This window comes from Oncorhynchus mykiss, chromosome 1, assembly GCF_013265735.2.
Source record: "Oncorhynchus mykiss isolate Arlee chromosome 1, USDA_OmykA_1.1, whole genome shotgun sequence".
Classification (NCBI taxonomy): Eukaryota; Metazoa; Chordata; class Actinopteri; order Salmoniformes; family Salmonidae; genus Oncorhynchus; species Oncorhynchus mykiss.
In genome coordinates, this window is record NC_048565.1 from 95492901 (window position 1) to 95506037 (window position 13137).

The 13137-nt window shown below is 48.1% G+C and overlaps 1 protein-coding gene across 1 annotated transcript in view; it reads left to right on the forward strand.

Annotated features, from left to right (window-relative positions):
- Window positions 1–13137, forward strand: part of LOC110516878 (formin-2) — a 133336-nt gene that overhangs the window by 7223 nt on the left and 112976 nt on the right. Inside the window, exon 2 of the mRNA XM_036990109.1 lies at window positions 2547–5413. Coding sequence (XP_036846004.1) covers window positions 2547–5413 — 2867 coding nt within the window. The remainder of the gene's footprint in view (window positions 1–2546; window positions 5414–13137) is intronic.

Consider the following 13137-nt stretch of genomic DNA (forward strand, 5'->3'; position numbering starts at 1 on the left):
CTGTATGTAGCCTCTCTACTGTATGTAGCCTCTCTACTGTATGTAGCCTCTCTACTGTATGTAGCCTCTCTACTGTATGTAGCCTCTCTACTGTATGTAGCCTCTCTATTGTATGTAGCCTCTATTGTATGTAGCCTCTATTGTATGTAGCCTCTACTGTATGTAGCCTCTCTACTGTATGTAGCCTCTCTACTGTATGTAGCCTCTCTACTGTATGTAGCCTCTCTACTGTATGTAGCCTCTCTACTGTATGTAGCCTCTCTACTGTATGTAGCCTCTCTACTGTATGTAGCCTCTCTACTGTATGTAGCCCCTCTACTGTATATAACCTCTACTGTATATAACCTCTACTGTATATAGCCTCTACTGTATATAGCCTCTCTACTGTATATAGCCTCTCTACTGTATATAGCCTCTACTGTATATAACCTCTATACTGTATATAGTCTCTCTACTGTATATAGCCTCTCTACTGTATGTAGCCTCTCTACTGTATATAGCCTCTCTACTGTATATAGCCTCTCTACTGTATGTAGCCTCTCTACTGTATGTAGCCTCTCTACTGTATGTAGCCTCTCTACTGTATGTAGCCTCTCTACTGTATGTAGCCTCTCTACTGTATGTAGCCTCTCTACTGTATGTAGCCTCTCTACTGTATGTAGCCTCTACTGTATATAGCCTCTCTACTGTATATAGCCTCTCTACTGTATATAGCCCCTCTACTGTATATAGCCCCTCTACTGTATATAGCCCCTCTACTGTATATAGCCCCTCTACTGTATATAGCCCCTCTACTGTATATAGCCCCTCTACTGTATATAGCCCCTCTACTGTATATAGCCCCTCTACTGTATATAGCCTCTCTACTGTATATAGCCTCTCTACTGTATATAGCCTCTCTACTGTATATAGCCTCTCTACTGTATATAGCCTCTCTACTGTATATAGCCTCTCTATTGTATATAGCCTCTCTACTGTATATAGCCTCTCTACTGTATGTAGCCTCTCTACTGTATGTAGCCTACTGTACTTTTTTTTTACATATAAATCACACTGTTGGGTAAGGCCCGTGGGTAAGGCCCGTGGGTAAGGCCCGTGGGTAAGGCCCGCGGGTAAGGCCCGCGGGTATAATGATTCTTCACACTACTTGCTTGTTTTGTCACAGACCGAACTATTCTAATTGTAGCAACTAGGAAATGGAGGGGCAGTTTCTGCATTGTGCAGCTTTGAAAGACTCGGGTCACAAATGTCATTAAATTAATCAATGTACCACGACTTCATACTAATTATACGTTTTATTGTATTGTATGTGAATCAGCTTTTTGTTTTGTTGGTGTAATTTTAGCAAACAAAAATCTGTTGGTTGGTAAAAACAAATCTGAGTGGCTGGTCAATTTAAAACAATTAAATAATAATAATAATAATAATAAATACTGTTCAAAAGTTTGGAAATGTCCTTGTTTTTTAAAGATAAGCACTTTTTAAAATAACATCAAATTGATCAGAAATACAGTGTAGACATTGTTAATGTTGTAAATGACTCTTGTAGCTGGAAACTGCAGATTTTTTTTATGGAATATCTGCATAGGCATACAGAGGCCCATTATCAGCATCAATCAAATGTATTTATATAGCCCTTTTTACATCAGCTGATATCTCAAAGTGCTGTACAGAAACCCAGCCTAAAACCCCAAACAGCAAGCAATGTAGAAGCACGGTGGCTAGGAAAAACTCCCTAGAAAGACCAGAACTCGAGGAAGAAACGTAGATAGGAACCAGGCTATGAGGGGTGGCCAGTCCTCTTCTGGCTGTGCCGGGTAGAGATTATAACATAACATGGCCAAGATGTTCAAATGTTCATAAATGACCAGCATGGTCAAATAATAATAATCACAGTGAACAGGTCAGGGCTCCATAGCTGCAGGCAGAACAGTTGAAACTGGAGCAGCAGCACGACCAGGTGGACTGGGGACAACAAGGATTCATCATGCCAGTTTGTCCTGAGGCATGGTCCTCGGGCTCAGGTCCTCCGAGAGAGAGAAAGAGAGAATTAGAGAGAGCATACTTAAATTCACACAGGACATCGGATAAGACAGGAGAAGTACTCCAGCTTTAACAAACTGACCCTAGCCCCCCGACACACAAACTACTGCAGCATAAATAATGGAGGCTGAGACAGGAGGGGTCAGGAGACACTGTGACCCTGTACGACGATACCCTCAGACAGGGCCAAACAGGCAGGATATAACCCCACCCACTTTGCCAAAGCACAGCTCCCACACCACTAGAGGGATATCTTCAACCACCAACTTACCATACCGAGACAAGGCTGAGTATAGCCCACAAAGATCTCTGACACGGCACAACCCGGGGGGGGGGCACTCCTGTGTTCCAATGGCACGTTGTGTTAGATAATCCAAGTTTATCATTTTTAAAGGCTAACACAACGTGCCATTGGAACACAGGAGTGATTTCTAAGGGACCCCAAACTTTTGAATTTGTGTATGTTTAATTAATCATATTTATTGTATCCTGTTTTTCTCCAGACACCCTCACTGGGAGAACTGTCCCCAGCATCAAGACTTCACCATGCGCACCATCCAGACTATAGAAAACCACATCCCTGTGCTGAGGGAGAGCATTGTCAGGACTCCTTTCACAGGGAGAACTGTGTGCCTGTTCAATATGAATACAAACAGACACAATCCCCATCAGACTCCCCGTCACAGCCCCTATAACAGCCACACTCCCCGTCACAGCCCCTATAACAGCCACACTCCCCGTCAGACTCCCTGTCACAGCCCCTATAATGGCAACACTCCCAGCCGCACTCCCCTTCACAGCCCCTGCCGCAGCCAGACTCCCTGCCGCAGCCCCTATAACAGACACACTCTCCGCTATAGTCCTTATAACACCCGTTCTCCCCGCCAGACTCTCTGTCACAGCGGCCACCTCTCCCTAGAGCCCAGCCAGTACCCAACTCCCCAGCCATGGTTTTCTCTACCCCTGGCGAGGAGGCAGCCTGCGGAGAGGCAGCCGGCGGAGACCTCTTCTACTGTTGTTTCTGAAAGCTATTTCTCTTCCTCCATCCCTGCTAGGCTCAGCACATTATGCAGAGCAGCAGATGGAGAGGAGGAGAGTGAGACGGGAGAGAGAGAGCAGGTGCACGCGCATGGAAAGAGGCTGCAGGGAGGAGGGGGAAAAGGGAAGCAGCGAGAAATCGAGCAGGGAGGAGGGGGAGAAGAGAAGCAGCGAGATATCGCACTGGCGCAGGGAGGAGGAGAGCGAGAGCAGGCGTACGTCGTCTTCGCATCATCATCATCATCAGCACTGCTTCTCTCATCATCGTCACGGGAAAGCAGCATCACAGCCTCGCAGCAGCTACGCAGACGTAGACGGAGGAGCAGCAGAGAAAATGGCAGCTGTTTTCAAAGACATGGCCTGAGTCTCGGCACCAGACAGAAGTGGAGGCTGAGATTCAGCATCATGGGGAACCAGGAGGGGAAGCAGAAGAAGGGGAAAGAGGGGGACGGATACGGACAGGACGCAGCAGAACATACCACCGGGGAGCCCCGTCACACTGACGGCACAAACAAAGGATTTCACCACGGCAAGAAATCCCACGGAAAACATGGCAAAGGAGGAGGAGAGGAGAAGAAGAATAAGAAGGAGTCTAAATCCTCTGTGTTCTCTATCAGGAAGAGGAAGAATCTAAAGGGGAAGGGATCGACAGGGGGATCCAGGGAGGATGTGTTGTCGTCTCAGAATGAGCTGGACTCCGCTCACTCTGCTCACACCAAAACACCAGATCTCTCTCTGTCAGCTGACGAGCTGGGCCAATCTGACACCGAGGGACCAGCAGAGCCTGGTGATGGGCATGGTGCTAGGAGTCATGGTTGTATCACGGGGGAGAGCCGTCAGCCCACGGGGGAGAGCCGTCAGCCTCAGCCCACGGGGGCGACCGCGGACACTGCTCCAGACCAGCAGGGGGTGGTTGAACAGAGAAAGAGGAGCAGCTCTGGTTCAGACCCGGACATCTATAGCTTTCACTCAGCTGCAGAACAAGAGGACCTGCTAGCCGACATCCAGCAGGCTATTAGACTACAGCAGGGGGTGATTATCTCCACCGCTGAGCTGAGTGAAGAGCTGGGTTGGGGAGGAGGGTGGAGGAAACAGAGGTCTGACGAGGTTATAACTACCCCCAGTCCCACTGAACAAACCAAATCCCCACCGGAGCCTCTCTCTGCCCCAGAGACAGCCCCCGTCACTGGCCGGGAGAATGGCCTGCTTTCTAAACTGTCTCTGTCTCTGGATGGGGAGGAGGAGGAGGAGGCGGTGGAGGAGGAGAGGGGAGCTACCACTGCTACAGAGGAACTCAACTGGGAGCTGAGAGGGGCTGAAACAGAACCAGCTCTTTGTGCCTCCTCCTCTTTCTCTGGGACAAAGGAGCAGGAGGAGGAGCAGGCCGAGGAGGCATTGAGCTGCCAAGAGGTTAACGGTAACACTCAGCCCCTCTCTCAGCCCCCCACTGCCCAGACGAACGGCCATGTTACCAAGACAACCAGCGCTACCAGCTTCCCAGACCTCACAGCCTCCTTTGAGAGCGCTGTGGAGTCTCCTCTCAGAGAGGAGAAGGAGGTGTTGGAGGAGGTGGAGGAAGGGGAGGAGGAGGAGGAGAATGACCTGGACATGCCTCCCCTGTCAGCCGAGAGCCTTAGTCACAGTGATGCGACCACGAGCCACGAGGACATAGACCTGAGCTCTGGCAATGCCTCTGAGGAAGAGGGGAGGGTGGGGGACTGGGTGGGGGCAGGGGTGGGGGCTGCAGTCAGCGTTGAGTCCCTGGAGTGTCTTAGCAGGGGTGATCTGGGGTGCTCTGAGCCTGCCGACGACCCTCTGATCACCCAGAGAAGGAAGAGCAGCGTGTCCTTCTCCCCTTGGCCCTCTCAGGAGAGCCCTAGCCTGGCCATGCGTCTCCTCAAGTCCACCCTGACCTCCACCCTTCCATCCTACAACCACTCTTCCTCAGGCACCAGCCCCACAGTCAAACCCTACCCTCCCATTTACCCTTCTTACATCAAGACCACCACCAGGCAACTCTCTGGCTCCCCAGGCACCTCGCCCTCACGGAGCCCCTTGTTCCGCCAGCGCTGCCACGACCTGGGACACCGCACGGAGAAGTGGAGGGTTAGACGACAGCGCTCCCACAGCATCGCCGGTCCCCTCAGCTGGTCCGCGGACTGGACCGAGGAGCTGGACAGGGAGCGCCCCATCAAGACAGGATCAGCAGACTACCTGGAGGGGTACGGAGGGTCGGAGGACAGGCTGAGGGGGGGCAGTCAGCCCCTGTGTGCCACACGGAGATCCTCCGCCGGACACGTGTCTACCTGTAGCTTCCACGACATCTTCACCGGTGAGTTCTATTCCTTTGTGTTCACAGGGACTCTCCCAAGGCCTCTTTCACTTCGCTGCTGTTGTGGGACTACAGTGTGGAGGCTAGCTGCTGTTGTGGTACTACAGTGTGGGGGCTAGCTGCTGTTGTGGGACTACAGTGTGGAGGCTAGCTGCTGTTGTGGTACTACAGTGTGGAGGCTAGCTGCTGTTGTGGTACTACAGTGTGGGGCTAGCTGCTGTTGTGGGACTACAGTGTGGAGGCTAGCTGCTGTTGTGGGACTACAGTGTGGAGGCCAGCTGCTGTTGTGGGACTACAGTGTGGAGGCTAGCTGCTGTTGTGGTACTACAGTGTGGGGCTAGCTGCTGTTGTGGGACTACAGTGTGGAGGCTAGCTGCTGTTGTGGGACTACAGTGTGGAGGCCAGCTGCTGTTGTGGGACTACAGTGTGGAGGCTAGCTGCTGTTGTGGTACTACAGTGTGGGGGCTAGCTGCTGTTGTGGGACTACAGTGTGGAGGCTAGCTGCTGTTGTGGTACTACAGTGTGGAGGCTAGCTGCTGTTGTGGTACTACAGTGTGGGGCTAGCTGCTGTTGTGGGACTACAGTGTGGAGGCTAGCTGCTGTTGTGGGACTACAGTGTGGAGGCCAGCTGCTGTTGTGGGACTACAGTGTGGAGGCTAGCTGCTGTTGTGGTACTACAGTGTGGGGGCTAGCTGCTGTTGTGGGACTACAGTGTGGAGGCTAGCTGCTGTTGTGGTACTACAGTGTGGGGGCTAGCTGCTGTTGTGGGACTACAGTGTGGAGGCTAGCTGCTGTTGTGGGACTACAGTGTGGAGGCTAGCTGCTGTTGTGGTACTACAGTGTGGAGGCTAGCTGCTGTTGTGGGACTACAGTGTGGAGGCTAGCTGCTGTTGTGGGACTACAGTGTGGAGGCTAGCTGCTGTTGTGGGACTACAGTGTGGAGGCTAGCTGCTGTTGGGGGACTACAGTGTGGAGGCTAGCTGCTGTTGTGGGACTACAGTGTGGAGGCTAGCTGCTGTTGTGGGACTACAGTGTGGAGGCTAGCTGCTGTTGTGGGACTACAGTGTGGAGGCTAGCTGCTGTTGTGGGACTACAGTGTGGAGGCTAGCTGCTGTTGTGGGACTACAGTGTGGAGGCTAGCTGCTGTTGTGGGACTACAGTGTGGAGGCTAGCTGCTGTTGTGGAACTACAGTGTGGAGGCTAGCTGCTGTTGGGGGACTACAGTGTGGAGGCTAGCTGCTGTTGTGGGACTACAGTGTGGAGGCTAGCTGCTGTGTTAAAGGGTTTCTCTCACTGTGTCCTTGTTTCAAGCTGCACACTTGGCTGTCTCAGTTTAGTAGAAACAGAACAAAACTCAAGTTCTCTCATCTTACCCATGTTCACAATATTAATGGAACTTTTCTGAATAGCAATCAAGCAATGAGTATAATTATCCACCTGATTCATCCAATGTTATTTTCTCCTGTTTATTTAGATGTTTAGATGTCTAGGATGTGTTAACTACTCCCTCTAGACGTGGCTACAGTAACTACTCATCTAGACGAGGCTACAGTAACTAGTCATCTAGACGTGGCTACAGTAACTAGTCGGTCTAGACGTGGCTACAGTAACTAGTCATCTAGACGTGGCTACAGTAACTAGTCATCTAGACGAGGCTACAGTAACTAGTCATCTAGACGTGGCTACAGTAACTACTCGGTCTGGACGTGGCTACAGTAACTACTCGGTCTGGACGTGGCTACAGTAACTACTCGGTCTGGACGTGGCTACAGTAACTACTCGGTCTGGACGTGGCTACAGTAACTACTCATCTGGACGTGGCTACAGTAACTAGTCATCTAGACGTGGCTACAGTAACTAGTCATCTAGACGTGGCTACAGTAACTACTCGGTCTGGACGTGGCTACAGTAACTACTCGTCTAGACGTGGCTACAGTAACTAGTCATCTAGACGAGGCTACAGTAACTACTCATCTAGACGAGGCTACAGTAACTAGTCATCTAGACGTGGCTACAGTAACTAGTCATCTAGACGTGGCTACAGTAACTACTCGGTCTGGACGTGGCTACAGTAACTACTCGGTCTGGACGTGGCTACAGTAACTACTCATCTGGACGTGGCTACAGTAACTAGTCATCTAGACGTGGCTACAGTAACTAGTCATCTAGACGTGGCTACAGTAACTACTCGGTCTGGACGTGGCTACAGTAACTACTCGTCTAGACGTGGCTACAGTAACTACTCATCTAGACGAGGCTACAGTAACTACTCATCTAGACGAGGCTACAGTAACTAGTCATCTAGACGTGGCTACAGTAACTAGTCATCTAGACGTGGCTACAGTAACTACTCGGTCTGGACGTGGCTACAGTAACTACTCGTCTAGACGTGGCTACAGTAACTAGTCATCTAGACGAGGCTACAGTAACTAGTCATCTAGACGTGGCTACAGTAACTAGTCATCTAGACGTGGCTACAGTAACTACTCGGTCTGGACGTGGCTACAGTAACTACTCGGTCTGGACGTGGCTACAGTAACTACTCATCTGGACGTGGCTACAGTAACTAGTCATCTAGACGTGGCTACAGTAACTACTCCATCTAGACGTGGCTACAGTAACTACTCCGTCTAGACGTGGCTACAGTAACTACTCCGTCTAGACGTGGCTACAGTAACTACTCGGTCTAGACGTGGCTACAGTAACTACTCGGTCTAGACGTGGCTACAGTAACTACTCGGTCTAGACGTGGCTACAGTAACTACTCGGTCTAGACGTGGCTACAGTAACTACTCGGTCTAGACGTGGCTACAGTAACTACTCGGTCTAGACGTGGCTACAGTAACTACTCGGTCTAGACGTGGCTACAGTAACTACTCGGTCTAGACGTGGCTACAGTAACTACTCGGTCTAGACGTGGCTACAGTAACTACTCGGTCTAGACGTGGCTACAGTAACTACTCGGTCTAGACGTGGCTACAGTAACTACTCGGTCTAGACGTGGCTACAGTAACTACTCGGTCTAGACGTGGCTACAGTAACTACTCGGTCTAGACGTGGCTACAGTAACTAGTCGGTCTAGACGTGGCTACAGTAGGATGAATGATAGACAGTATTTGGCCTGGACAGTTCATTCCTCCACTAAGTACTTAGCATAAACAAACAGCTGTGGCTATTGAGATGTGTTGTGGTCAGTTGGTGAAGAGGGACAGTGATTCTTTGTTTTGGGCCTCAGCTCTCGAACTGTGAACTAATGGAAGAGAGGGACGGACGGACCAAATTAAATGTGTTTCTACTGGAGAGGGTGACAGGAGATAGAGTCCTTCCTGACCTGACCCCTCGGTTGGTCGCTCCGTCCCTCCCTGACCCCTCGGTCGGTCGCTCCCTCCCTCCCTCCCTCCCCTCCTGACGTGGCCGGTCGCTCCCTCTTGACGTGACCCCTCGCTCGGTCAGTCGCTCCCTCCTGTCGTGACTTTCGGTCGGTCCGTCCCTCCTCGTCCCTGGTCTTGGCTGGACAAGGTTAATATTTCATGCTTTAAAGCAGGGATGTCAAACTCATTCCATGTAGGGCCTAGAGCCTGCTGGTTCTTTCCCTTCAATTCAGACCTGGACCACCAGGTGAGGGGGAGTTGTTCACTAATTACTGACCTTAATTCATCAACCAAGTACAAGGGAGAAGTGAGAACCTACAGACACTCGACCCTCGGTGGAATGAGTTTTACGTCTGTGCTTCAAAAGGTTTCTGATGCATGTCACTAGACAGGAGTCTGACAACTGACAAGATGTTCATTTATTTGTAGTTTGTATGAGCTGTGAGCTTTGGCTCCAGGATAGCACATTTTATTGTTGGTGTGAACACACACACACACACACACACACGCCAACACCATGGAAACGTGGTGATTAGTGTGTTGTGCAGAGCATGGTGTGTATGGGGGAGGGGGTGACAGACAGAGCTTTCATGCTGCATTACATCAATAGAAGTGAGGTGCCTTTTAAGGCGTCAGCAGACAGATTGTTTGATCCTTGCAGATCTTGGCTAGCAAGGGAAATAAAATGTCTGTGGTTGTTTACTTAAAATATCTCTGCTCGAAATACAAGAGAAAATAGTCCAAAAAAAAATTCACACTTGAGACCCTGTAGCAACAAGTACACTTACTCAAAATAGTCCGAATGAATCCAAGATAACATTAGAAATCTAATTGTTTGACGTTTTTGCGGAGGGTGTCTTGCTGTCTAACTGCTTGGTGCATTATTTCTCAAGGGGCAACATTTAAACGAGTCGTCTTGTTATTGAATTACAACAAACACTTCATTGAAGAATCCCTACTGTCGACCAATCACCGACAAAGGGGCAGAGTCTTTGGCTACCGAACTTCGGCTTGGTTCAAGACTAAATTGAATGTGCTCGAACAGCTGACAAAATACCAGCCCAACACCAAAAATAACAAAAACGTGACAAAATATATAGCCATGTTATTACTTGGTATTTCCTGTATATAGCCATGTTATTACCTGGTGCTTCCTGTTTATAGCCATGTTATTACCTGGTACTTCCTGTATATAGCCACGTTATTACCGGGTGCTCCCTGTATGTAGCCATGTTGTTACCGGGTGCTCCCTGTATGTAGCCATGTTGTTACCGGGTGCTCCCTGTATGTAGCCATGTTGTTACCGGGTGCTCCCTGTATATAGCCATGTTGTTACCGGGTGCTCCCTGTATATAGCCATGTTATTACCTGGTGCTCCCTGTATATAGCCATGTTATTACCTGGTACTTCCTGTATATAGCCACGTTATTACCGGGTGCTCCCTGTATATAGCCACGTTGTTACCGGGTGCTCCCTGTATATAGCTATGTTATTACCTGGTACTCCCTGTATATAACCATGTTATTACTTGGTACTCCCTGTATATAGCCATGTTATTACCTGGTACTCCCTGTATATAGCCATGTTATTACCTGGAACTTCCTGTATATAGCCATGTTATTACCTGGTACTTCCTGTATATAGCCATGTTATTACCTGGTACTTCCTGTATATAGCCATGTTATTACCTGGTACGTCCTGTATATAGCCATGTTATTACCTGGTACTTCCTGTATATAGCCATGTTATTACCTGGTACTTCCTGTATATAGCCATGTTATTACCTGGTACTTCCTGTATATAACCATGTTATTACCTGGTACTTCCTGTATATAACCATGTTATTACCTGGTACTTCCTGTATATAGCCACGTTATTACCTGGTACTTCCTGTATATAGCCACGTTATTACCTGGTACTTCCTGTATATAGCCACGTTATTACCTGGTACTTCCTGTATATAGCCACGTTATTACCTGGTACTTCCTGTATATAGCCATGTTATTACCTGGTACTTCCTGTATATAACCATGTTATTACCTGGTACTTCCTGTATATAGCCATGTTATTACCTGGTACGTCCTGTATATAGCCATGTTATTACCTGGTACGTCCTGTATATAGCCATGTTATTACCTGGTACTTCCTGTATATAGCCATGTTATTACCTGGTACTTCCTGTATATAGCCATGTTATTACCTGGTACTTCCTGTATATAGCCATGTTATTACCTGGTACTTCCTGTATATAGCCATGTTATTACCTGGTACTTCCTGTATATAGCCATGTTATTACCTGGTACTTCCTGTATATAGCCATGTTATTACCTGGTACTTCCTGTATATAGCCATGTTATTACCTGGTACTTCCTGTATATAGCCATGTTATTACCTGGTACTTCCTGTATATAGCCATGTTATTACCTGGTACTTCCTGTATATAGCCATGTTATTACCTGGTACTTCCTGTATATAGCCATGTTATTACCTGGTACTTCCTGTATATAGCCATGTTATTACCTGGTACTTCCTGTATATAGCCATGTTATTACCTGGTACTTCCTGTATATAGCCATGTTATTACCTGGTACTTCCTGTATATAGCCATGTTATTACCTGGTACTTCCTGTATATAGCCATGTTATTACCTGGTACTTCCTGTATATAGCCATGTTATTACCTGGTACTTCCTGTATATAGCCATGTTATTACCTGGTACTTCCTGTATATAGCCATGTTATTACCTGGTACTTCCTGTATATAGCCATGTTATTACCTGGTACTTCCTGTATATAGCCATGTTATTACCTGGTAATTCCTGTATATAGCCATGTTATTACCTGGTACTTCCTGTATATAGCCATGTTATTACCTGGTACTTCCTGTATATAACCATGTTATTACCTGGTACTTCCTGTATATAGCCATGATATTACCTGGTACTTCCTGTATATAGCCATGTTATTACCTGGTACTTCCTGTATATAGCCATGTTATTACCTGGTACTTCCTGTATATAGCCATGTTATTACCTGGTACTTCCTGTATATAGCCATGTTATTACCTGGTACTTCCTGTATATAACCATGTTATTACCTGGTACTTCCTGTATATAACCATGTTATTACCTGGTACTTCCTGTATATAACCATGTTATTACCTGGTACTTCCTGTATATAGCCATGTTATTACCTGGTACTTCCTGTATATAGCCATGTTATTACCTGGTACTTCCTGTATATAGCCATGTTATTACCTGGTACTTCCTGTATATAGCCATGTTATTACCTGGTACTTCCTGTATATAGCCATGTTATTACCTGGTACTTCCTGTATATAGCCATGTTATTACCTGGTACTTCCTGTATATAGCCATGTTATTACCTGGTACTTCCTGTATATAACCATGTTATCTTTAACTGCATTGTTGGAAAAGGACCCTTTAGTCTGTTTCACGGTCGGTCTCCACCCGTCAGAGCGCTTCACGGTCGGTCTCCATCTGTAGGAGCGCTTCACGGTCGGTCTCCACCCGTCGGAGCGCTTCACGGTCGGTCTCCACCCGTCGGAGCGCTTCACGGTCGGTCTCCACCCGTCGGAGCGCTTCACGGTCGGTCTCCACCCGTCGGAGCGCTTCACGGTCGGTCTCCACCCGTCGGAGCGCTTCACGGTCGGTCTCCACTCGTTGGAGTCGATGGCGCGTGTGTCATCACACAGTTCATGAGCAGCTCTTTTACTCACCCCTCTAATATTAGAACTGCTCTCCTCTCTAAATCTGTACTACTCCCTTCTTCCGTTCCTTCTCCCTCCTTCCCTCCCTCTCTCCCCCTCCCCTCTTCTCCTGCCATCTACTGTAAAATTATATTCTGACTCTAATCCTCAGAAAGGGCGTCTTTGAATTACTTCAGGAGTGCTGTAGCTACTTCAGCAGCGACCCAAAATGCTGCTTACCAGTGGGGAATTTAGTGATGACATGTTCTGAACTGTAGATAGAAATACAATGAAAGGATCTGATGGTATGATTCCCTATTCTGTCTGACAGTCGATCTGCTCTACGTCATACAATTCTATCTGAAAGGCCTGTATTGGTACATCGTCCTGAATAGGCTCCAGATCATATCCCATAATATCGGGGTGTCATGACAACCAGGGGTGAAGATAGGCCATGCATCATTGCCTCTTTAGTAGTCTTATTTTCACATAGTCTCTAATGTTCCCCTATTCCCTATATAGAACACTACTGTTGACCAGAGCCCTATTCCCTATATAGAACACTACTGTTGACCAGAGCCCTATTCCCTATATAGAACACTACTGTTGACCAGAGCCCTATTCCCTATATAGAACACTACTGTT